The 24,432-nt window shown below is 54.4% G+C and overlaps 2 protein-coding genes across 8 annotated transcripts in view; one reads left to right on the top strand and one right to left on the bottom strand.

Moving 5' to 3' along the window:
- The first annotated feature begins 1,364 nt into the window (after positions 1-1,364).
- On the top strand, positions 1,365-5,927 carry NXPH3 (neurexophilin 3). 4 transcript variants are annotated; one of them, XM_060081195.1, is made up of 3 exons: positions 1,365-1,798; positions 2,824-2,972; positions 4,174-5,927. In XM_060081195.1, the coding sequence occupies exons 2-3, from the start codon at positions 2,826-2,828 to the stop codon at positions 4,876-4,878; spliced, it is 852 nt and encodes a 283-aa protein (XP_059937178.1). In that variant the 5' UTR covers positions 1,365-1,798; positions 2,824-2,825; the 3' UTR covers positions 4,879-5,927. The 4 variants fall into 4 exon arrangements, with proteins under 4 accessions (XP_059937178.1, XP_059937176.1, XP_059937177.1 ...); XM_060081193.1 differs by having other exon boundaries at positions 2,799-2,972; XM_060081194.1 differs by having other exon boundaries at positions 2,687-2,972.
- Positions 5,928-22,657: 16,730 nt separating this feature from the next.
- SPOP (speckle type BTB/POZ protein) overlaps positions 22,658-24,432 on the bottom strand; it is a 66,024-nt gene continuing 64,249 nt past the window's right edge. For all 4 annotated transcript variants that reach the window (XM_060081853.1, XM_060081854.1, XM_060081855.1 and 1 more), the window contains one exon: positions 22,658-23,911. In XM_060081853.1, the coding sequence (XP_059937836.1) occupies positions 23,767-23,911 (145 nt within the window). In that variant the 3' untranslated portion in view covers positions 22,658-23,766. The remainder of the gene's footprint in view (positions 23,912-24,432) is intronic.

Genomic DNA, 24,432 nt, shown 5'->3' with positions numbered 1-24,432 from the left:
CCCATACTGCCCAGGGTGCCTGGGGAAAGCAGGGGGCTCTGCGATGCTGTCTGTGTTCTGCAGAATCTGTCTCCCTCATCGCACTTGGCCCAGGCTGATATTAAGATTCATCTGCATTCCCCGCGCACCCGCCTGGCAGATGGTGGGGGAGGAGGCTGGGTGTGTGCTGGGGGCTGCAGCCAGAGACCAAGCTGGGCCTCGAGGGCCAGAGCAGAGTGCCCACCCATCCTGCCCCATGGGCCCAGCCCAGGCTGGGGCTGCTCCAAATGCTGGGGTACCTCCTCACCCTCACAGCCTCTGAGGGATGCTGGGTGCTAGAATCTGACCTTTGATTTTTCTAAGGACTAAAGGGGCCCTGCAATTCCAGGAAGAAAACACAGAGATGTGGGGTGATGGGGGATGGGCCCCACCTTTGGGAATCTCAGATGAGGGTCATTTTCTTCCTCCTCGCCTGGGAGGTTTGCAGAGACCAGAGATAGAGATCCTGCTGGCATAGGAGCCCCACGTCCCAGCCTGTGGCTCCCTGGATCACAGGGAGGGCAGTAGTGAAGAATGGAGGCACAGCCTCCAGGGAGGCCTTGCCCACCTGGCTCCCCAGCTTCTAGGGAGGCTTACCCCTGACCCCAGCCCCAGAATCCAGTCTGGACCCTAGTGGCCTTTTCAGCCCAGGGCTCTAGCCAAAAGTTTCCCGTCACAGCGACTGGACTGAGAGGTATTCGGGGGAGGCAGGGGGGTTATCCCTGCCCCTCTGAGTAAAGTAGAAGAGGAAAGGAACTGACTCCTGAACAAAAGGAGTACAGGCTAGACACCTAGAAGAACTTCCCTCAGCACAAATGCAACTCTTGCGGAGAGGAGTGGACTTCGGGCTGTGGGGATAGGCTACAGTAAGGAAGACGTTCTTTTCTGGCTCTCGTAATGAGTTTGGGAAAAATGACCTTTCCAAATTCCAGGTCTCTTGGGATTCAGGGCAGGGCAAAGATCCCCAAAGCTCGCGACCGGGAACAGGCGCCCTGCCAGAGGGGTGGAAAAAGTAGTGTCCCTATTCCCGAGGCCACCACCCTCTCCCTTCCTCGCCCAGTTACTCCGCCCCCACATCCTGCCCCTTGCGTCCTAGGTCCCTGGGTTGCGGGCCGGCAGGGGAGGAGTTAACTCTGGAGGTACCGACTGGGCTCACAGTACCTGCCGCCGCCGCCGCCGCCGCCGCCGCCGCCGCCGGTGGGAGGGACGAGGAAGCGGGAGCCGCCTGGGCGCCAGAAGCGCTCCAGTCTGGCGGGGCGCTGCGCGGGTAGCGGCGGCGGGTCTCGGCGCGGCCAGGGGCGTCCGCCAGGGGGCGCGCCGCGACGGGGCGGGAGGGGCCGTCTGGTCTGGGGAATTAGCACAGGGACGAGCGCGCGCGCGGGTCCCCAACACATCTGGGCGAGAGCGGCGCCGCTGGAACCGAGGGGGCATATCTGGAGCGGCGGAGCCACCGCGCAGCTGGGGCCCTTCGAGGCGCTCGGGGCGCCCATCTGGAACCTCGAGAGGGGTCCGTGCCGCGCGCAGCTGGACCAGGGGAGGGGGAGGGCGGCTGCACAGCTGGACCGAAGGGGGCGGGGTCGGTCCTGGGCGGCTGGCAGAGCGGAGGGCCGCGAGTGGCCTGGGACTGGAGCATGGGACGGCGCGCCTGAAGGAGCAGGGGTGAGGAAGGGCCTGGTACCCTGAGGGGGAGAGACGAGAGAAAGGGGCACGAGAGCAAAGGAGGAAGATGCAACTGACTCGCTGCTGCTTCGTGTTCCTAGTGCAGGGCAGCCTCTATCTGGTGAGTGGTCCGCGGGGAGCGGCGCGGAGGGGCGGGGGCCGGGAGGACTGGGGGAGAGCGCGGGAAGCTTCCAAGCCCGAAAACTTTCTCCCTTCCCCTCAGCATCCCGGGGATGGAGCGGAAGCCTGGAGGCTGGGGGAGAGGGCGGGGCCGAGGCCAGAGACTGGACAGTAAGGGTTAATAGGGGCGGGGAGAGGGTGCTGGGCTGGCCCACCCACTCGGCCTCCGGTGGCGGGAGGTGCGACGGGCACGAGGGAAAATGCCCGCAGCCGTCGCCAAGGGTTACTCGACCCCTTCCCGGGCCCCGGGCCGTGCGGAAGGGTGGCGGGGGGGGATGGCTGTGGAGCTGATGACCTGCCAGGGTCATCAGGGCTGTGGGCTCTTCCCTGACCTAGGGGCCCCGGCGGGCCCCGCGCTCTGGGTCCCCCAGCGTACGAGCCAGTACAGGCGCGGGGCGGCCCCCGCGTCCCTCGCTGCCGCCTTCCCTCCCGCTCCCTCCCTCCCCGCCTGTTGTTTTCCTCTCCTCTCCCGGCTGCGCGCAGCCCGAGCCCCACAGGACCTGGGCAGGCGGCTCCCGCCCCGGGCTCTCGCGGCAGCTGAGCGGAGCGCCCGGAGCCCGCTCCCCGAGCGCTCGCTCGCTCCTTCCCGGCGGCCCAGGACGCGGGGAACCAACCCCAGCCCCCAGCCCCCAGCCCAGGGCTCAGCTCCCCTCCGACCCACCAGTTGGGTCGGGTGGCCAACCGCCACCCACCAATCCCGTCTTGGAGAAGCCTCAGCCCCACATCTGGGTCTGCCCTTCTCCTCAAAACAGTAATCACCTTTGCCACGGTGTGGAAGAAGCCCTCCCTTGTCACATCCCCACCCGGGGCCCTTCTCCCTATCCTCCAGCCATTCAGCTGTGACCCCCTGCGGCCGAGGACGCACAGGTCTGCTGCCTGGAGCCCAGCCCCCAGAACCTCCCCTCCTGCTGTCCCTCTGCCCGACCCTTGGGTCCTGGCAGGCAGGGCCACCGCACACGACCCCAGGCATGGCCAGGGCCAGAAAAGAGACCACAAACCCCTTTGGAGCCCTCCAGACCTCAGGCATCCCACATCCTCATCCCAGGGTCGCCAGCAAATCCAGATGCTGCCCAGCTGTGAGCTGGTGCCCCGGTGCTCATAACGAGACACGTAGGGTGAGTACTCTCTTGAAAAGCGGAGCAAACCCACACCAGGCAGCTGTCCTCAGGAAACCTGGTTCACTCCCTGATGCCCTCCTGAGCTGTCCTGTGTTTGAGCTTGTCAGGCTGTCCTGCTGGCCTTCCCCACAGCTCCTTCAGGAAGCCTCCCCAGATGTTGCCTGTCAATAGAGCTGATGCAGCAGAGGCCAGCCAGGCCTCTGCAGAGTTTACAGGAGATCCCGTGTGGGGATGGGGCTTGGATAAAATCCCAATAGAAGGACCCATCTGGTTTGTGAGCCCGGGAGTGCAGTGGCTTGGGAGGGCTGACTCTGTGACTTAGCCTTGTAGTGATGTAACCTGTGAGTCTGGTGTCCCCATCTGTGAAGTGGGAATAATAAGAACTCCTACCTCCTAGTATAAGTAATGTCCTGGCATGTTATTACCAGTGGTCCCCGGAGGAGAGTTTGGCCCCCCTGGGTATGGAACTCACCCCAGGTCTCCCTCAAATCCTCCTGCCAAAACCTAAACTGCGTTTGTACTTGAGAGAGAATTTCACTGGGTTCTGTTTTCTTTTCCATCATCTGTTGGTTCTCTTTGCCTCTGAGGGTAGAAACTATCCCAGGATAGGGATGGTGTCTCATCCAACAGACTAGAAAGTCCCAAAAGGCAAGGGCTGTACCTCCCCTGTCAAACTAGGGGCTCTCTCAGCATAGAGATGGAGCTCTCCTATCTGACTTGGGGCTCTTTGAGGGCAGAGACTGTACCTCCCCCGTCGGCCTGGGAATCTCACAGAGTGGGGGGCTCTGTCAGCACAGCTTCTTCCATCAGATGAGGGCTCTCCCAGCATCGGGAGCTGGGCCTCCCCCATCAGACTCGGGGCTCCCTAGGAGTTGGGGCCATGTACCTCTGCTGCCATGGTCTACTGGAGAGAATTCTCCACCATCCTTCCAAGACTTTGAATAGTGACCAGAGGCAGGACAGTGGGGAGAGGAGCTAGGGGTGACCTGAGTGTCAGAACATGAGAGGGAACCACGACACAGGCCAGAGTGCACACCCAACCCCCAGAGTAGGTGGGCAATGTGCAGGGGCCCCTCAGCCTGAAGTCAGAGTGGAAGGGAGAGCACAGAGATAAGGCCGGTCGTGGGGAGCAGTGAACCAGAATTCCCGGGTCTTCTGGGGACCCAGGTGCTCATTCTCCTCCCAACTCCCTCCACAGGTCATCTGTGGCCAGGATGATGGTCCCCCTGGCTCAGAGGACCCTGAGCATGATGACCCTGAGAGCCAGCCCCGGCCCCGGATGCCTCGAAAGCGGGGCCACATGTCACCTAAGTCCCGCCCCATGGCCAACTCCACTCTCCTAGGGCTGCTGGCTCCACCTGGGGAGGCGTGGGGGGTCCTCGGGCAGCCCCCCAGTCGCCCGAACCACAGCCCCCCACCGTCGGCCAGAGTGAAGAACATCTTCGGCTGGGGTGACTTCTACTCCAACATCAAGACGGTAGCCCTGAACCTGCTCGTCACGGGGAAGATCGTGGACCACGGCAATGGGACCTTCAGCGTCCACTTCCGACACAATGCCACGGGCCAGGGCAACATCTCCATCAGCCTCGTGCCCCCCAGTAAAGCTGTAGAGTTCCACCAGGAGCAGCAGATCTTCATTGAAGCCAAGGCCTCCAAAATCTTCAACTGCCGGATGGAGTGGGAGAAGGTGGAACGGGGCCGCCGGGTCTCACTCTGCACCCACGACCCGGCCAAGACCTGCTCCCGAGACCACGCTCAGAGCTCAGCCACCTGGAGTTGCTCCCAGCCCTTCAAAGTCGTCTGCGTCTACATCGCCTTCTACAGCACGGACTATAGGCTGGTCCAGAAGGTGTGCCCGGATTACAACTACCACAGCGATACCCCCTACTACCCCTCCGGGTGACCCTGGGCAGGCCGCAGAGGCCAGGCCAGGACTGGAAGGACAGGCCTGCCCGCTCGGGAAGCCATCTGTCTGGATACTGGGCAGGGAGCGGAAGGGGCCTCAGGCGGGGAGCGCGGGGGTGGAGAGGAGGAGAGGCCGAGCGGCGCCAGGGCCAAGCCTCAGGGGGCGGGGAAGGGGTCGCGGGTGCTGGCCCCAACCGGAGGCTGTGGAGCAACCAGGACGCAGGAGCGCTGGCCGAGGAGTGGGTTCTCTGGCGGCCTCCCAGGGCTTCCCCACTGAGCAATAGAAAGATGCTGGGTCCGGGAGGCCCCTGGAGCAAGCAGACCAATAAAGTCATTGAGGGGAGCCTAAAACCTTGGCTCCCTCCCTGCCGTCCTGAGAAAGAACGCAACAAGGAGAGGGTTATCTCGTCGCTGCGGACAGCACGTGGGCCCTGAAGGATGGCGGAGCTGGGGCTCCCTGGGAGCCGGCACCGGGAGCTCTCCAGCGCCGCCCAGCGGGCAGACCCGAGCCCTCATCCTGGACTGCAGCTTGAGGCTGAAGTGGTGACCTTTGGAGTCTTCGATGTCTGGACCAAGAGACCATCTGCCCCCAGCCAGGCCACCCCCTTTCCAACATTCCTTCTCTTGCCATTGCTCCCCACCCCACCCTTGTGCCGAAGGGGACCCTCGTCCTTAAGCTGAGACGGGGCGACCGTCATTCTCCCAGCACCAAGACCACGCGTGGAAGCCCGCCCGTGAGCCACGTGCTCACCCTCCATCCCGCTCCAGGCTGGCTCCTCGGGGAACGACCGTATCCAGCGAGGGAGCCTTGCATAGCCAGCCTTGCCCGTCAGCCCAGGCCTTGCCAGGACAGAGATGCCTGCCTCCCCTGTGGCCCATGGGACCATAGGCAGCTTGGGGCAGGGTGAGGCCACGCTGTGGTGAGTGGCCGGACCTGTCCCGTAGTGTCTGTCTGTGGGGGTGGGGAGGGGGGAGGTTTTGTGAAATCATCCGTTTGTTGACTTCTGTGTGCAGACTCTCGTTCTCAGATCAAGGAATAAAGCTTTCCTGGGCATTGGACTCTGAGTTACTGGGGAGGGGTATGGGAGTGGGGGGAAGGGGTATGGGAGTTGGGGGGAGGGCCACAGGCACTCCGCGGTCCGGCCAGAGTTTCTCAGATGGCAACAGGACACTTTCTGGAGTCCAGAGCTGCAGGGCTCCAACATCTGCTGGAGCTGATGCTCCAGGGCTTCCCTCTCCACCCCCTTTCCAGCCACGAAAGCTGGGCCGGTGTTGTGCCGGGGCTGGTAGGGGGTGAGGGTGGCATTTGCGAAGTAGCTGGGGAGGAAGAGGTGGTAGGTGGGATGGGCCACATCAGGTGTTCCCTGTCACCTTCCTGGATATCCGCCTGATGGGCCCACTGGGGTCCCAACACTGTCAGGATTTTGCTCGGTGGCCTTGGGCAAGTCCATTGTCCTCTCTGGTTCTCTTTTCATTTTTTTCTATAAAATGAGGAGCTTGCCCAGCCCAGAGGTTCTCAAATGTGAGTGGGCTTCTGAATCACCAAGAGGGTTGTTAAAACCCAGATTTCTGGGTTCTACCCCAGAGTTTCTAATTCAGTAGGTCTGGAGTGGGGCCTAAGAATTTGCCTTTCTAACGAGTAATGAGTGCCCAGGTAGACACTGATGGTCCCAGCCCAGGGACCGCACTTTGAGGGCCGCTCAGATGTCCTCTGAGTTCCTTTCTGGCTCTGGCTTCCTGGGACGAGGAGACACCCCTGATGCTTCTCCTCGTTGTGATTTCCAGCGTCTCCTCCTGCAGAAGTCTCCTGGGAAGGGTCCCTGCAGAGAATCAGGGGTATTGGGTGTTCAGTCTGATGACACGCTCGGGGAGGAACAGGTCAGGGTGGGGTAGGGACAGAAAGGGCTTGAAAGCAGCCACCCCCCTGCCCCAGCCCATAGGAGGGCCTCAGAATGGATGGCTGCCCGGGGCACCTCATCTGGGAGTTAGCTGGGCTAGCTCCATTCGAGCTCCATGGGGGGAAGGCTGGGCCCCCACTACCAAGGTCACAGTGCCCTCTCTGGAGGCCATTCGAGACCTTCTCTCTTGGGAGGGCGGCGTGTGGGCCCCCCGGGTCCCTTTTGGCCAGGTAGCCAGTGAGGAGAGTCCTAGCATGAGGGGAGGGTGCTCTGGCGACCCGCAGCCTGTCTCCCCTGCCCGGCAGCACTCAGCACGGACTATCGCCCTCACACCGCAGAACAGAGCTGGGTGGGGTCTCAGAAGCCACCTTGCTGTCGTCCCCTTCGTAGGAAGTGACCCAGAAAGGGTGAGTGACTGGAGCCCACGCTCCTATCCCAGCCTCTTCCCCGCCCAGCCACCGCACCGTGCTTGCGGGGGCGTCTCTCCTGAGCAGAGGTTTGAGACTCCCCATCTCGGTCACGCCATCCTCTCCTTCCCCACCCTAGGGACGGGGCTCGGGCCCTGCCATGGGGGGCTTAGGCTTGCTGGGCTCCGGTGCGTTGTCCCACCTGTGGACACACACTGGAGACCGACCCCGGGCACCTCCCACAGTCCTGTGGCTGCGCTGGGCCCCTCCTGTGTCTCACCTGGCTGAACGGTCGGCAGGGCCGGGGGCCCTCGGGCCCACCCCTCGGCTCCTCTGACAGGTCAGTGCTTCTAATGAGCACTCGTTACTCGTTAGAAAGGCAAATTCTTAGGCCCCACCCCAGACCTACTGAATTAGAAACTCTGGGGTAGAACCCAGAAATCTGGGTTTTAACAACCCTCTTGGTGATTCAGAAGCCCACTCACATTTGAGAACCTCTGGGCTGGGCAAGCTCCTCATCTTATAGAAAAAAATGAAAAGAGAACCAGAGAGGACAATGGACTTGCCCAAGGCCACAGAGCAAGATACTGACAGAGTGTTGGGACCCCAGTGGGCCCATCAGACGGATATCCAGGAAGGTGACAGGGAACACCTCTGACAGCTGGAGGGCTGGCCGGCCTGGCACACAGTTCTGCCTGCACGGGGCGGGGGTGGGGGGTCATTTCAGTTACTTCATTTCGCCCGCGTGCACTCTGCAGCCTCTCCCTCCTTTTCCGCCTTCCCCAGTAACCCGGGCAGCTGGTCTCAGTTAGGACCTTGCTCACAGATTTCCTCCCGAGTCGTAATTCTGTTGGAATAGACTTTGCGCCCTGCTAGCCTTGCCATCACCAGGTACTTCCTGTTCCCCCCTGGTCCCCACAGAGGGAAGGAGTCCATCTAAGCATCTGGCTATGAAGGCGCCAACCTCTTCCCCTTTGGTGAGCAATGTCCACGGCACCTCCTGGGCAGACAGACCCCCAGAGTCCCCGTCAAGTGCTCGGACCTCCCACTGTTGCCATTCAAAACACAGGAGAGCAGATTCCTCAGGAACTAACCTGTCTCCTGTCCCAGGGAGAAGCTCCAGGTTCCTATCCTCACCCCCAACCCTCGCCCCCTCCCACTGCCCTTCAGTGGCTGGCCTGCTGGCCCCGTGGCCCTGTTCCCCCATGGCCCTGTTCCCCCATCTGCTCAACTTGGCTGGGGAGCTGCCCCAGGGCAGGGGCCTTGGCCTCTCTGTTCGAGTGGAGCCTCTGGGACAAGCCTACCAGACTGGGGGCTCTTTGGGGACATGACCTGTATCTCCCCACCAGACCGGGGAGCCCGTGGGGCCAGGGTCTGTACCTGCCACGTCAGGTCGAAGAGCCTCTGAAGCTAGGATCTGTGCCTCCCTCATCAGGCTGGCGTCTCTCTGAGGACAAGAACTGCAGTTTGGCTGCAGTGGGGAAACTTATTCTTTCCTAAGCATCGGAACACCTAAGAGGTGGTCTCTGCCCTCAGCCTTGCGCACGTCTGGGCAAGGATTCCCACCTGGGCCTCAGCATCCCCATCTCTAATGGAGGGAATATTCCCAGCGATCTGTGAAGCTAATAAGAGGGAATACATGTTAGGTCAGCCGGCAGCAATGCTGAGCCTTCCTCTTGATGAAGTTTAAGGCAAAAGCAAATGGGTGCCTGGGTCCCTCCTCCCTCCCTCCTTACCCCCTTCCCGGGGATGAGCAAGCAGGAACTGAGTCACCCACTTTCCCATCCTTGGCAGGAGTGCTGGTGACCTTGCATGTGGCAGACTTGTGTGGCGAGGCCCACTGCTCAGAGATGCACGAGGTGGTAGGTGGGTAGGGAAGCTGGGGGAAGGGTGTGTATGGGGGTGGAGGCAGCTGAAGGTCGTGGAGTGACCAGGGTGCTGGATTATTGAGTGGGTATGTGTAGGGGGTTGTGGGAGACACAATGAACCAGTTGCTCTGCGCTAGGAAGTGATCCCATGTCATGGCTGGGAGTAGGAGAGAGAAACGTTACTTCCGAGGGTTCTGAGTCCTCTGGTACTGCCAGGAGACCCAGGGGCTGGGGTGACGGGCGGGAAGAGGTACCAACAGCCCCGCTAGGCGGAGGCAAGATCGGCTGGGGACGGCACCTGCCAATTATACCAAAGTCCCGGAGCGGCAGCTGCTGCCATCACCAAGGCACAAACGCCAGGGGAGACATGGCGCTCAGCAGCTGGGCGCTGGGTTCTGGTTCCACAGGAGCCCCTGGTTCCTGTTGGCCTGCCAAGCTCAAAGGCTGACCTGAAAACCATCCAAGCTAAGGTGCCTAGTTCAAGGCCTCCCAGTTCATCATCACAGGGCCGCCTGGCTAGATGGTCCCAAGGGGCAAGCTAGCACCTGCTGAACCAATGAACCGACAACGTGAGAGTTGCAGAAAGATGTATCTGGATCCCAATTCTGAGTCTGTAATTTATTAGTCGGGTGCCCTGGACAAATGACATAATCTTCCACAGCTTCCTTATGTGAAACACTAGGGATCTACTACCTACCTTGGAGCATTGCTGGGAAAATTAAATGAGTTGCTCGCCAAACGTTACTCTTCTTTGCTTCTGGAGATGGGGGTTTGTGTTAACTTCAGCCTTGCTCCTGGTGTGGAGAGGTAAAAAGGCCCCAGGCTGGAGGTAGGTGACCTGGGTTCCCATAATAGGTGTGGCAGAGACCACTAATATCCATTTCCCCTATCTCCGTAGTAATGGAATTCTCCAGTTTTAGTTGGGCACTTGGCTGCCTGAAAAAAATACTTCATTTCTTTGCCTCCCTTGTGCCTAGATGTGGCCACGTGACTAAGATCTAGCCAGTAAGCCAGTTATCTGGCAACTACCAGAAATCTTAAGAAGTTGATATACACCCCTTGCCCCGTCTTCTTTGTTCTATCCTCTGTCCTGCTGCCTGGAATATGTATGTGATTGCTGGAGCTCTACCTGCCATCTTAAACCACGAGGGATAAGAGCCATACCCTAGAAGTGGCAATGAGCTGGAAGAAGTCCTGGTCCCTGAAAAGTTTGTGGAATAGAAATATCATACCAGTCCTAGGCTCCTACCTTCAGACTTTTGTGTGAGAGAAAAATCGAATTTCTATCTTACTTCTATCAATTTTCTATTTATTGGGTCTCCATTTCTAGCAGTTGAGTCTAGCCCCAGCTCCGCTTGATTTAGTGGATGTGGTTGAGCACTTCACTTCTGTGGACCTCAGCTTCCTCATCTGTAGAAATGAGAAAATGCTCACATATCTTGCCGCACTTCAGAGAGGTTTTATCGACTCACGGGCAGGAAGGAACTTGGAAAAGCTCTGGTTCTCTGCCCTCTCTCCAGCACTGAGGCGCACAGCCGCCATTTGCGAGGTGGAAGAAGTTGCTGCTGCACTGCAGGGGGCTCCCAAGAAGCTGAGAAGGATCCTCTAGCCCTGTCTGAAAGGCCTCCCGTCCCCAAATTCAGCCCCACACATCTGAGTCCCCATCCACAATCTGATGTTGGTGACACACAATGGTTGTTAAGGGCCTGACTGATCCCAGCCAGATGGGATCCTAATTTAATTAAAACCCTTTAATTACCTGCAGCAACACAGCTTTGGAAGTCCAGTGCAGAAGGGGGCCTGTAACGGGAGGGGGGTCGTTGACAGGGCAGATTAGGGGCCGCACTTCCATCACTCTGGGAGCCTGGGGCTGTAGGGCGTTTCTCCCTCCAGGGTGGGCACAAACCGTACGGAGCAGCCTGTGTGGCCCGTGCATCTGGCTTGGTTGGCTGACTGCCAAGCGGGGCGTGAGGCCCTTGGGAGCACAGTACCAGCCACTTGAACCTGAAGCTGCCGACGTTGGTTCTGTGCTTTACCCTGAGACCAGCACAGACTGTATACGCTCAGGTCTGAGTCCCTCAAGACGCTGGCCCTGCCCGGGCCAGTCTGGGTAGGAGCAGGTACAGTTCTGATTCCTCCTAATTGGCCTGGCTTAAGAAACAGGGGTACCTCTGTTTCCACCAAGGAAAAGCAATGCCCCTGTGAACTCAAAGTGTTATCCATCGGGGGAGGGAGATGAAAGCGGGTGACTTAGGTGGGCTGCAGAGGAACCATGTGGTTTCTTGGGGTCTAGTAAGGAGCTCCCTTCCCCCAACGTGGTGCTGGCCCTCAACTGGCTTCTCCCTGTGAAGGCAGAAGGCAGTAGCCCAGGCTAGGCCAGGGCCTGCCAAGCCTTGGCAGGGCAGACTCAGAAACCTAGACTCCATGAGCTGGGCTGTTTTTGTTTTGTTTTGTTTTTTGCGGTACGCGGGCCTCTCACTGTTGTGGCCTCTCCCCTTGCGGAGCACAGGCTCCGGACGCGCAGGCTCAGCGGCCATGGCTCACGGGCCCAGCCGCTCCGCGGCATGTGGGACCCTCCCGGACTGGGGCACGAACCCGCGTCCCCTGCACCGGCAGGCGGACTCCCAACCACTGCGCCACCAGGGAAGCCCAAGCTGGGCTGTTTTTAAGCCTTGTGGACATAATACGTTAATACCCTTCAGTTCTCCCTTAGTACTTATTCATTTAACAAATATTGTTTAATAAAGCCTCTGAGAGTTCCAGCTGGTCTCCATGGGGCCAGATCATCGGGGGAAGAGGTTCAGTTTGCACTTGAGCCATAGCCTTAAAGGACATGTTTTACTGCGGTCAGCATGATGTCAGTGGCTAGAACTGAAGCAAGAAACCCCAAGAAGAAGAAAAAACTCAAGGGGAAAAGGTAGGAGCCGTGAGGCCCCACCACCCCACACCCCCAAATTTCTCCTTCCGAAGCTGAAGCCAGGAGCACTGTAGTTGAACGTGTTCCGCGGTACCCAGGCCTTTTGGCTCCCGCCTTCCCATCCCCTTCCTCTCTTCCTGCATCCAGCCTCAACTCCCCACTCCACCTTGCTTCCTCTGTTATCCCCCAGCATCCACGGCCCTCTTGAAGGAGACTGCTGCTACCTCTGACTCAGGTTGAGTCTGGAGTGCTATGTAACTGCCAACTTGGGGACTGTCACAGCAGGAGACCCCAGACGAACTAGAGACTGGACATAGGCGCTGTCATTCCCCATCAGATGGAAGACTTGTGAGGGCAGGGGCTGTGTGTCCTGTGCAGCTGGCCTGGAGGCTCCCCAGAGATAGGAGGGCCTTACTTTGAGGCATATCTGCTCAAAGGTGTCCTGCACACCAAACTCTCCCTGGGGGGTCATCCCTGATGGGCCTCACTGGATGGTGTGCTGAGGCATGATCACAGCCTTCACTCTGCCACCTTGGGAGAGGAAGTGACAACAGGGGGACAATCTGCTGCGCCGTTGTCACTCCAGAGGCCAGGTCCTCCTGGCTGGAGGAGCGGGTGGGCAGGAGGGGTGAGGAGAGCAGGGGAGGGCAGCACGTGGGTGTTGGCACAGCCCTCCTCCCAGCTGTCCCGATATCGTGTGTTGTCTTCTCTAGAACAGTCTTCTGAGACCTGGCTTAGCTCCGGGGGCACAGCGAGGGGCACTGAGCGTCACAGGAAAAGCCAGGGTCTTCTGGCTCCTCACCCGGTACCTGCTTTTTCCTGACCCCAGGCTTCCTTCATGACTTGAGGGGTGGCCCCACCTGGGGAAGGACGGCCTGCGCAGCCCCAGGGAGACTGGGCTCCTGCTCCTTGGGTTCAGAGCAAGGCCATCCCCCAGCTAGGGTGCGCTTGGAGAGAGTTGGGTTTGAGTACTGGTTGCCATGTGATCTCGTTCTGGTCCCCTCAGCCCTCTGGGCCTGGATGGCAGTCCTTCCCCCACCTGCTCTCGTGGTTCCTGCAGGAGCAGCTCTAGCAGCGGTGGCTCCGGGTCCGTGTAGGGCTGTTGCCATCTGGCTGCGGCTCACAGGCAGAGGCAGAGGGCTGGTTTCCCTGTCTTCCTGGGGGAGGCTGTGGAGAGCAGCGCTGGAGAGCACGGATTCTGGAGCCAAGTCGCATGGACTCAAGTCCTTGCGCTGCCACTTCCTAATTGTGGACTTGCGGCAGGTTATTGAACACCCTTGTGTCTCAATTTCCCCATCTGTAAAATGGGGGGGGGGTGATCTTTACCTGTCAGAGGGCTGTTGTGAGCTGGAATGGGTAAAGCAATTGAACCGTGTTTGGCAGTTGCCCTGAGTACAGTGCCAGCCTGTAGCCCTCTCTGTTCCTGGCCAAGCCTGGGTGTGAGGGAGGGAGAAGAGTGACCATGGGCAGGAATGTGCAGGAAAAAATACCCATAGGGAAGGTCAGAAGTCTGCAAAAGATGACTCATACAAAGGAATCTACTTTTCTTTTGATTCTGGTTGAGAAATGGAGCCCTCGGTTGTATTTTTACTGCTCCTTGGGCCCGGAATCCCCCACTTCTGCACTCCAGAAGCCCCTGGGTACTTCCCCTGGGGACCTCGACTGGTAAACACGACACGAGGCTCGGCTCGGGGAATGCAGGTGGCCAAAGGGTCTTTATTTAGAAGCAGAGTTAAAGACCCAGAGCAGTCAGCCAAGTGTACTCCCGAGGCGGCCGAGGCAGCCTGCAGGGGCCCCTCCTGCCTTACTTTGCCCCACCCTCACCTCACCTGCCTTTATCACCTCCACACAACGGATCAATTTCTCATCAGCCTGGATGGCCTGTGGTCCTTTGATGGTCCTCCTGGGAACTGGGTGTGTGAAACAGGCCCATCGTGGACTGTAGCCCCGAGGGTGACTCCCTGAGGACTGGGCCTTATGTGACCCATTTCTTCTACACTTTGAGAAGGGCCAAGGGCATGGGGTAGGCACAGGGCCTGGCAGTAAATCTGTGACTCGTAGAGGGACTCGGAACGCTCTCTATCGTGGGAGTCTTTCACAGGGACAGAGAGGAGAAGGAGAAAGGAAGACACAGGTCAAGGGGCAGCTAAAACCCCAACAGGTGGCATCTGCACTTTATAAATGAGGAGGGTGCTGTTTGGGGAAATTGCGGGAAGGTGGAGGATACAAGAGTGTGGAAAGGTGTATAAATGCCCCATTTACCAGCCTCGGCAGCTCCCAGGCCTGGGATAGGAGGGGCCTGCCGTGCTGCTCAGTCAGGCGCTGCCATCTGTCACATCTCAGCGGAGGTCAGCACTGGAGGGCTGGTGGTAGGCAGGTTTTTGTTTTTTTTTTTTTTAATGCTGCAGGATCAGGCTCAAGATGTCACTCTAGTGAGCGGTACTGGAGACAGGGGAGAGAAACGTCTAGGAAATCATGGAAGCTTCCATGCTCCAGGAGGAGGGAAGGACAGGGAGCGGAAAAGGAAAGAAAACAGAAAAGAAGCCGAAGAAGGAAAACCATGTAGGAAAGACGGCCTTGGATTAGCAGGTGGGCATCAGCCCTCTCCCCCCGGCCCCTCAGGAGGCAGCGGGGCTCCCGGGCCCCCAGGTTACTCACATCCTCTCCCCAACCCCTACTTCCACGCCTCCACGCCGAAGGGCTTCTGCCCTCTCGCCTTCCTCTCTGGAATGCCTAATGTCAAGCACTCCTAGCTTTTGGAAATTAGAACAAAGATGACGGTGATGATCATAAATGAAGAGCTGTTCCAGGTGACTGAAAGGTCTGGCGCAGGCTGACTCTTCCTGAGACTCCCCCACGCGTTACAGCAGGTGAGAACCTCAGAGCTCGCAGGACACAGGGCTGGCCAGGGCATGGCTCTCCCTCTCCCCACAGGGAATTCTGGCTCAGAAGATCCCCACACTCCCAAAGGTGCCCATTTCAGGGTCTCGTCGCAGATTGACCTTCCATTCCTAAAAGGAATCCTAAAAGGCCATGGACTCTAAAGGCTACATATGGCTTAGGGTAGGACCACCAAGAAGTACACAGCAATAACAATAGCACCAGTGGCAGCTGACCTTTCTGGAGCCCGTGAACGGTAGTCACCGTGTTAAGGACTTGATATGTGCTACTCATTAATTTCCACGGGAACTCTATGAAATACCCATTTTACAGAAGAAAAACTAAGGCTTATACATGCAGGTGCTTTGGCCAGGATCGTGAGTGGTGGCAGGAGATCAGAGCCGGGCTCCTAGACTCCAGACGCTGTGCTCTCTGAACACCAACCTTGGCTAGACCCCCAGCGCTGCCTGCACTCTCACCAACGCTTCCCCAGCCACTAGGCTGATCACACCTCCCAGCCCCCACACTATCCCAGGGATTCTCAGCCACTGATCCTATTTCCTACGTAACACTCAAAAACGTACAAGTCACCAGATGCAAGCTTGCTCAACTTCCTACTATGAGACAAACCCACTTTCTACAGGACTCTCCTCATACCCAGAGAGGGTGTCCCTCCTCTTCCTACCTACGCCCACCCGCCCGCTTCTCCTCCCAGATCACTCAGAACCTTCCGGCACAGATGGGCTTTTCTCTACTGGACCTGAAAGCTTTTAACTGCTTCCTCTCTACTGGATCCCTCTCGCCAGTTTTCAACATGCTCACGTCTCTTCCATACTATAGGAAAAAAAGTGGAACTCCTCCCTCTACTCATTTCCTTCTTCCGGTTTTGCCGGAACTTTTCATTCCTCATGACCACCCACCGCTCACATCACCCCGATTGGGTCCCTTCACTGAAATGGCCCCAGCTAAGCTCACTAATGACTTCCATGTTGCTACCTCCAATGGGCAATTTTATTGTTTCTCTTATTCTACTGCATTTGACACTTTTAACAGTTTTGTATTTGTTCTCTGACATATGTTTCCTTCCTATCTCTAGCCAACTCTTCTCCTTTTTTGTGGCTTATCTTTTTTTACTGGCCCTAAAATATAAGTGTTCCTTAATATTTAGGAACCTTTAGGTTCCTTAAGGTTCCCGGGCCCCCTTCTCTCTTCACTCTATACTCCTTGATGATCCAACACACCAAGGGCTTCACAATTACACCTCGAAACCAGTATATCCCGGAACCATCTCTCCAGTCTTGATCTCTCCTCTGAATCCTAGGCTCATAAATTCAATAGCCCATGTGATACCTCCATTTGGGTTTCTCAAGGCATCTCATAAGCAACAAGTAAAAGGAATTTAATGACCTAATTTCCCTGTTCATCCTCCCACTGGTCTCTGTGTTGGTGAATCCATCCTACCCACCTCTTTGTCCTTACTCTATCCAATCAGGAAGTTCTAACAAATTTGCCCCCAAACCTCTCTCAGATGTATCTCTTCTCCAGCTCTGCCATCTCCGTAGTTCAAGTTCTGCTATCTCTTGCCTTCCTCCATCCCCACTCTCAACACCAACTTTTCTACACTCAAGCCAAAGATCTATTAGAATAAAAATCTTGTCACCCCCTCCTGCTTAATAAAGCTTCCATGATTTCCCCACTGTTCTTAGTATAAGTACCCAGATTCTAACTGTGACCTATGAAGGTCCTGCCAGGTGTGGCTTTTTTTTTTTTGCGGTACGTGGGCCTCTCACTGCTGTGGCCTCTCCCGTTGCAGGGCACAGGCTCCGGACGCGCAGGCTCAGCGGCCATGGCTCACGGGCCGTCTCTCCGCAGCATGTGGGATCTTCCCGGACCGGGGCACGAACCCGTGTCCCCTGCATCGGCAGGCGGACTCTCAACCACTGCGCCACCAGGGAAGCCCCAGGTGTGGCTTCTAACTTGCTCTCACACTTCTCCACACTCCAGCCACCCAGCCTTCTCTGGGCTCCTAGAACGCATGCACCATGCTCCCTCCTGAGTCTGCGCTTCATGCAGGCGATTTCTTCTGTGTGGAATGTGACTCTCCAACTTTACCAAGTTGACAGCTCTTCATCCTGCAGCTCTCACTTCAAAAGTTGCTTTCTGGGCTTCCCTGGTGGTGCAGTGGTTGAGAGTCCGCCTGCCGATGCAGGGGACGCGGGTTCGTGCCCCGGTCCGGGAAGATCCCACATGCCGCGGAGCGGCTGGGCCCGTGAGCCGTGGCCGCTGAGCCTGCGCGTCTGGAGCCTGTGCTCCGCAACGGTAGAGGCCACAACAGTGAGAGGCCCGCGTACCGCAAAAAAAAAAAAAAAAAAAAAAAAAAAAAAAAAAAAGTTGCTTTCTTAGGGAAGCCTTTCTGGATGCCCCAGATGAGATTAACTCCCCACTCCAGGCTCTCACGGTGCCTTACACATTTCTTTCAGAGCACTCACCATGGCTTGACGTCACGTCTTTGTGAGATTATTAAGGACACTCTCTTCCCCATTAGACTTGTCAGGTCCAGTGAGGGCAGGGAGCAGTTAGTTTTACTCACTGTTAATCCCTAGAAATGAGCACAGTCCCTGGCACATCATATATGGTATAAATAAATTTTTAGCAAAGAAAACAGAAAGGGCTCTAAAAATTCACTCTTAAAAGGGCAAACCAGGGCTTCCCTGGTGGCGCAGTGGTTAAGAATCTGCCTGCCAATGCAGGGGACACGGGTTCGAGCCCTGGCCCGGGAAGATCCCACATGCCACGGAGCAACTGAGCCTGCGCTCTAGAGCCTGTTGCTCTGCAACAATAGAAGCCCAGACAATGAGAAGCCCGCGCACCGCAACGAAGAGTAGCCCCCGCTTGCCTCAACTAGAGAAAGCCCATGAGCAGCAACAAAGACCCAATACAGCCAAAAATAAAAACAAATTAATATATTTTTTTTTAAAAGGCAAAACCAACGCAAGGTTCTGAAACTTCAGTGGGTGTAGAAGACCCTGGGGATCACCCATTGGTACGCTGACCATGCTCAAATGCCCTTTTCTTTTTTTTCCCTCTTTAACTGTTGTTCAGAGGTAATGGAGACATGAATAGAGGTAATGGACACATGAATGATACACTGTGGAGACCACTTCCCCGGAATGACTGAAGATTATATTGGATGTATCAGGGGATGTGCCTACTTTTCATTAGTGTTTCAATAAAAATAAACACTTCCAATACCTGTAAGAGATAGCATAAAAATGTTTATTTATACCCAGAGAGATTAAAGTGTGTAATACGACTATTGGTTCATCTATCAATGTCAATCTATCTATCAATTTCCAAAAAGGCAGTACTTCATTTTACCATTAAACTAGTAAGTGCATTTTAAAGTGCCGTAGGATAACAGGAAATAACAAAGCGTAGATGTTGGAGGGCAAATGTGAAACCACACCAGTGGTGTGCTGGAACCAGTTCACACTGGCTCTATAGAGCCATTCGTTAAAATTTTCAGAAATTTTGAGATGGTTGTTAAATGGCCAATTAAAAATTAAATTGTATTAATGTACAACTAACAGCAACAGTAATCAGCACTCAAACTTCATCTCTTCCTAATTATCTTCCACTTCACCATTGCCTATGGCTTGAGGTTATACTCGAGTACCGTGGCTGTATGGTGGCAGTACTCGGTAACGGGGACCTGCACACCCCTTCCAAGGCTGCACCCAGTAATGTCACCTCGGGTTTGAAATGGCCGTAGTGGGGGTATTTACACCACGGAAACTGGCAAATGCTACCAATCAGGGCTGACATTTTGGGGAACTAAATGTTATACCTTTAAGTAGCACGCCACTGAACAAAACCACTGCCCAGAAAAACATTTTAAGGGTCTATAATAAACGTGAAGCCAACCTTTACTTGGAAGATGGAGAGGTGAACGAAGTACAGAAACGTGTGTCTGTCTTGAGGAAATCATTCTCAAAACTGTGTAAGGGTTGACGGTGATTGTTTTCTCAATTTGAAGCTATAATTATTCTACAGACATGACTTTTATTAAAAACATCAGTCGCTGAAGTGTCTGTAATTGTATGGAACAACCTGTATACCATCACTTCTAAACAAACGTGTGTTGACTAAATTGAGACGTTAAGTTCTTAAGAGTGGGTGGGAGAGATTCCCTTCCTCTCTCCCTGCCAAACTTCTGGAAAGAGCGGCTTATACTCAAGCCATGTTTGCTTTACCTTCTCATCAGTCTTGGCTTCTGCCTCCCCCATTTGACAGAAACTGCTCTAAGGTCGCCGCTGACCTCCTTACTGCTAAATTCAATAGCTTTTCAGTGCTCAGCGCTATGACCTCCCGGCTTTATTTCTGTGGGCCACTCCCGTCTCCTCCATTAGACTGGATTAGTGGAGGGAACATCCTACCCCTCACCTCAAACCTAGCCTAGCACAGTGTCTGCCACTTTCTAGGTGCTCATGTACTGTTTGCTCAGTCAGTGGCCTGAGTTTTGATCTCTGTGACCTTGAGCAGTCATCTCACTTCTCTGGATGTGTTTTCTCAGACATGAAAAGAACATGAATTATGTGGGGGCCCCTTTTTTCCCTGAAGTTTGTCAAAAGTTCACCTTTCAGGGTCTTGAGGGGGCTAAAGCTCACCCCATTTCAACTGAGCATTATGAGCAGGGGTGTCCACTTAGGCAAATTCTTGGATGTTCACTTTCTCTCTGGTCTGCGGGCCTAAGGCCCAAAGCTACTCCTTTGCCTTCTGCTGCTTCTTGGCTCAGAGCCAGGTTGAGTGACCTCGAGGATGTTACGGTCATCACCTTGGGGTGAACGGGAGCTGCACAACACAAGCCGGCAAGCGTACAGACCTCCCGTGCGACCTGTAGGCTACGGGTCCTGGTGCCACACTCCCATCCTGGAGTAACGCCTACTTTATCTTCATCATGTTTTTCCCCTGAAGTTGATCCCCTTCAACTCCTGAGTCATTTCTGTTGCTTGTACTGAATTCCCTCAAGTCTGAAATTCTCTTTTCCTAGAGCTGCAGGAAACAGAACCAAACGGTATTCCAGATGCCACTTTCTACTCCAGCATTACAGGGTTTACAGAGGGGGAAGGATATCTCGCATGATCACAGCTTCGCCACAGAAAGACCCCATCGGTCAACAACGCTCAAGTTTCCGCTCTCATCCGGAGGTCAAAGCTTCTGGTTCTCCCAGCTCATTATCCCAAATACTGATCATCCTACATTTGCTTCCTTGCTTACTGTCTCCAGGAGGTGTCCACCTGTTGGGTCAAAGTCCCCAACGTGGCAAGGTCACTTCTGAAATTAAAAGGGGGGAAACACGTCTACCTTGTGCATACACATACATAAAGAGCGGTCCGACAATACTCACCTGAATGCTGGATTAGTCAGCAATCCATTAGAAATGAATCTAAATGATATAGGGCAGGGTTCAGGGACAAGTCATGAGATAAAGGAAACACACAGGCCCGGGCTGATTAAAAAGATAATTAGCTGTGGAAAATAAGGTTGGGCTCCAGCCAAGAATTTGTCTTGGACAAAGATAAACCAAAAGATCCAATATAGTCATGTTGGGGGGATTTAGCTGCTGTTCTTTTATAGGAGTTGAAGAGCCAGAACAAAGCAACAGTCACTTTCAAAGTACAGCTCAGCTCCCCCCCGTCTGTTGTTTTGCTCCTAAACATACAGGCTGTTTCCTTTCATGTGCACAGGCCCACGCAATACGGAGAACCGACAATAGGTTTAAGCCAGAATTATAAATGAACGCGCAGAGTGGTGGTCAAGCTAGAGATCTTTTGGCCTAAGAAGGAATCTTGACGTCTCTGGCTGGAATTTAAAAAAAAAAAGAAAAAAAAGAGGAACCCGTTATAGACCTAAAAGCCCAGCAGACTTACCAGTGATAAGGAAAAGAGAGGCATCTCTTACCTGAATTGTTAAACCTCATCAAGGTGTTTGAAATGCCTAATAACACAGCTTTAATCTCTACATAAGGAACAAGAAAAATTTTCCGTGAATGGCCAGACAGAGGGGGGCTGACAATAAGGAAGGAGGGAAGTTGGGGAATGGTGCCAGATACAGTATTTGGACCTGAAACTGCAGCTCCAAAGGTTCTGTGAAACTACTTGCCTGAAATATTGTTTTGATAAATAAGCCATATCCTTGTGGAATTGAAATCGCCAACTGTTCCACTGGCACGGACATCTCTGCAGTGACAGCACATGCCCCAGACTGTGGCGCTAACTTGAATTAAATTTCAGATGTGGGGGAGCTCAGGGAGGGGGTGGTGGCAGTGGGAGGTTTATGAACAGTATGCTGGGGCTCTGATGTTGTCACAACCAGATGGCTTCAACTCTATCACTTAAACAGAAACAAACAAGTCCAGAAAGAATATAATAATGACAGGAGAAGCATCAAACAGCTTCACCTGTACCCGAAATCCTAACTGCTTTGTACCCAACAGTAAAGCCCACAGTGGAAATCCCGTAGATTTTGGGAAATCCCAGAAGAGACTTTCATCTTGCCGGAAGCTTGGTGCCAGAACTGCTACCCTCCTGAGGACATGTTCCCTGAACCTACCAGCCCCCAATCCACAGCTCTCTGTGAATGAGGAAGGGCAAATCTGAAGCCTGGTTTGTGCTCCTGGATCCTCTGACAAACAGGCCAGCTGAGGCACCTTTCCAGAGCTTTTGCTCTTGCTACCCCCACAGAAAGCAAGCTTTACCTCAGAGTGCATACCTAAACATTTCAGAAATGCAACTTCCTCCAGCTGCTTACATAACCTTTTCAGGGTATCACATTAGAAGAACTCTCACTCAAGTTGTGTAACCTTAGGCATGTCCCTCGGGGTTTCAATTTCTCTCACCTATAACATGGGAAGATGCTATCTATCTCTCATTTATCCTACCCAACCCATCGAGTTGTTGGGAAGTTCAAATGAGATACTGTACAGGAAGGTCTGCTGAAACGTGAGCAGTGCTGAGCCAGTGCAGTTACCTGAGAGACAGTGTGGGTCCAGGAGACCCTGGGTACGCCCTGGTCCCCAGATCCACGTGCTGATCTGGAAAGTGAGGACTCAGGAGGCACAGGACAGCAGCCAGGACATGGAGAACTGGGCACTTGCTCACATAGGTGACACTTAGGAGGAAACCGAGAAGCGCAAAGGAGTGGTTTCTAATGAGCAAATCCTGCCTTTGATAATAGGTCAAATAATACACACCTTGGCCCAATGGCCAATGCTTCTTCAGTGTATCCCACTGCCCTGTCCAACACTGCTGTAGGAAAGGCAGAGGAGGAGCCCCAGAGCGTTCCTGTGAGCTCACCGGGAATTTGGACATTAACTTTTCTGCAAACACATCCAGTCAGTGACAGAACCAGTCAGAGATAAGAATTTCCCTTTATTAAGTCTCCACATTCACGTCCCCTTGATATTTTTGTATGTACTTAAGGAGAAGGGAGATTGGGAATTCGGTCTTAAAACACGTAGGGTGCAGGAAAGCCCACTTCCGTTACTCGCCTTGGCAGAAGCAGCCTGATCCCTCACTCAGTGGGATGTGGACTGTGAGAGAAGAAGGACAAGGGACTGGCAGATGCTGGTATAGCTCACAAAGGAAACTTGAGATTAGGGAGACGCAAGAAATTCCTACTGCTTAGACATTTTGAGCATAATCTCTGCAAGCTAAAGAATCAAACTAGGCCTTCAAAACCCCTTAAGGAACTCAGACCCAAAAGACAAGCCAAGTGAGTGAAACAAAAGACCAGAGATACCACACAGTACAAAATAGTAATTATTTATATTTTCAAAAAGAAAAAAATTAACATTTGGAAGTTCTCCCCTGTAGGAAGAGGGGCGAATTGGAAGGAACAGGACTGGCTCCTATGCAGGTGGCAAGTCAGGTACAAACAGCTGAGCAATCTGGGCTGGGAGTTTTTCCACACAGCATTAATAATAAAATTTCCTTTTCTCTTCTTCTTGCTCTGTTTTTGTTTTGTGTGTGTTTGTTTTTTAGAAAAAGGAACAGGGGAGAAGAAATAAAATCAGAGAAAAATGCCAAAAAACATTTTCCACAATATCTAAAAACAGAGAACCACAGTTTTTGTCAAGATAGTATGAATTCTGGATGAATTATTTTTTCCAGTTTTCAACACCAATAAAGATTTTTTTCCAAAAGCTACCACATCAGAATACTCATCTTCTAGATCAAATCCTCTCCTTCCCCTTTCACCTCTGCTTGTTGTTTTTCATAAAAGGGTAACGGGAAGTATTGTGTTCTTGCAAACAATAAGTGCTAACAACAAGAGAACTCTTCTGATGCTTGCATGGTGGTTGTGCGTTCCCACAAATACCCAAGTTTTAGCACAGCTGGATGTACTAAAACTTCTCTCAACATAAATACTACTGGAATCCAAAAACTGATTTTTGAGAAATTCTGCAAAAATCCTTTCTTCTTTCCTTTTCCCTTCTCTTAAAACTAAATGTCCTTTTTAAATTTTCTTTTTGCTCCAGGCACCCGACGATCTGTTCTGCTCAGTCAGATGCAGACAGGTTTCTCCAAAGTACCACCGCTGGGATGTCCTCAGGGCTAGCGCCTAAACTGAATCCCCACAGTATCAAACTCGGCCAGGCCAAAGAGAACACAGTGACGCAGCAACAGGGTTTTCATGAGGTTGAACAGCCCCGAGTCCCGGGCCCTTCCCTCCCCCCACCCCCATTTCCCCCAAGTTTATTTAGTGCTGTTTTAAAAGTCTGGGGCCACGATGCAGTCTTTTCCCCCCACAACGGAGTAAAAGCTCCACAGATTGCGCTGTCTACCTGGTGGTTTGTGGCAGCAACAGGGGCTGCTGCTTCTGGAAAATAAACGGAGTCTTACAACAGGCAGGATCTTAGGACTGCTTCAGGCGCTTGCGTGGGGGTCCCAGAAACGGGCACTGTGCTGAAGCCAGAGAGCGGTACGCCTCAGCCACCAAGTGGGGATGGGACACCACCATTGACTTCCACCCGGAGGTCTCCAACACATCTGAGGCATGACTAAGAGAAATGTGAGAGATGGGTTACCAGAGGGGTGAGCGAAGGATGGACTAAACAGCCACCTAGACAGCCGAACTTCCCAGGGCTTGCCGTCACGGCTGTCAGTGTGAGACATACTCAGACAGAGCCCTTAATATGCAGGAGAATTGGCTCGTTAGAACACGTGCAGACAGGTGACCAGGCTACGACTGTTGTAACTCTGAAAACTAGGACTCTGAGACACTAGGTCCTCAATTACAAGAGGTGAAACGTTCCTCAGGCTCTTCTCTATCATCAGAGCTCCTCATACTCATTGGTGATGCTGATAAAGAGAAAGAGCAAGACTTCTCTGGGTCACACAGCTCTGAGCTTCCATCAGGCTTTGCCAGTTACTAGTCCCATAACCACAAAGCAGGTCACAGCCTGGGGCCTCTTTGATCATCGAAAAAGAGGGGCTAATACTCACACGTCACTGAATGGTGAACATCTAAAAAGCACCAAGCAAGCGTCCAGCACAGAGTGAGCACTCAGGACGAGGCACA

The sequence above is a fragment of the Mesoplodon densirostris genome, chromosome 18, assembly GCF_025265405.1.
Source record: "Mesoplodon densirostris isolate mMesDen1 chromosome 18, mMesDen1 primary haplotype, whole genome shotgun sequence".
NCBI lineage: Eukaryota > Metazoa > Chordata > Mammalia > Artiodactyla > Ziphiidae > Mesoplodon > Mesoplodon densirostris.
The sequence above is the reverse complement of the archived record's forward strand: the minus strand, read 5'-3'. Positions and strand labels throughout refer to the sequence as shown.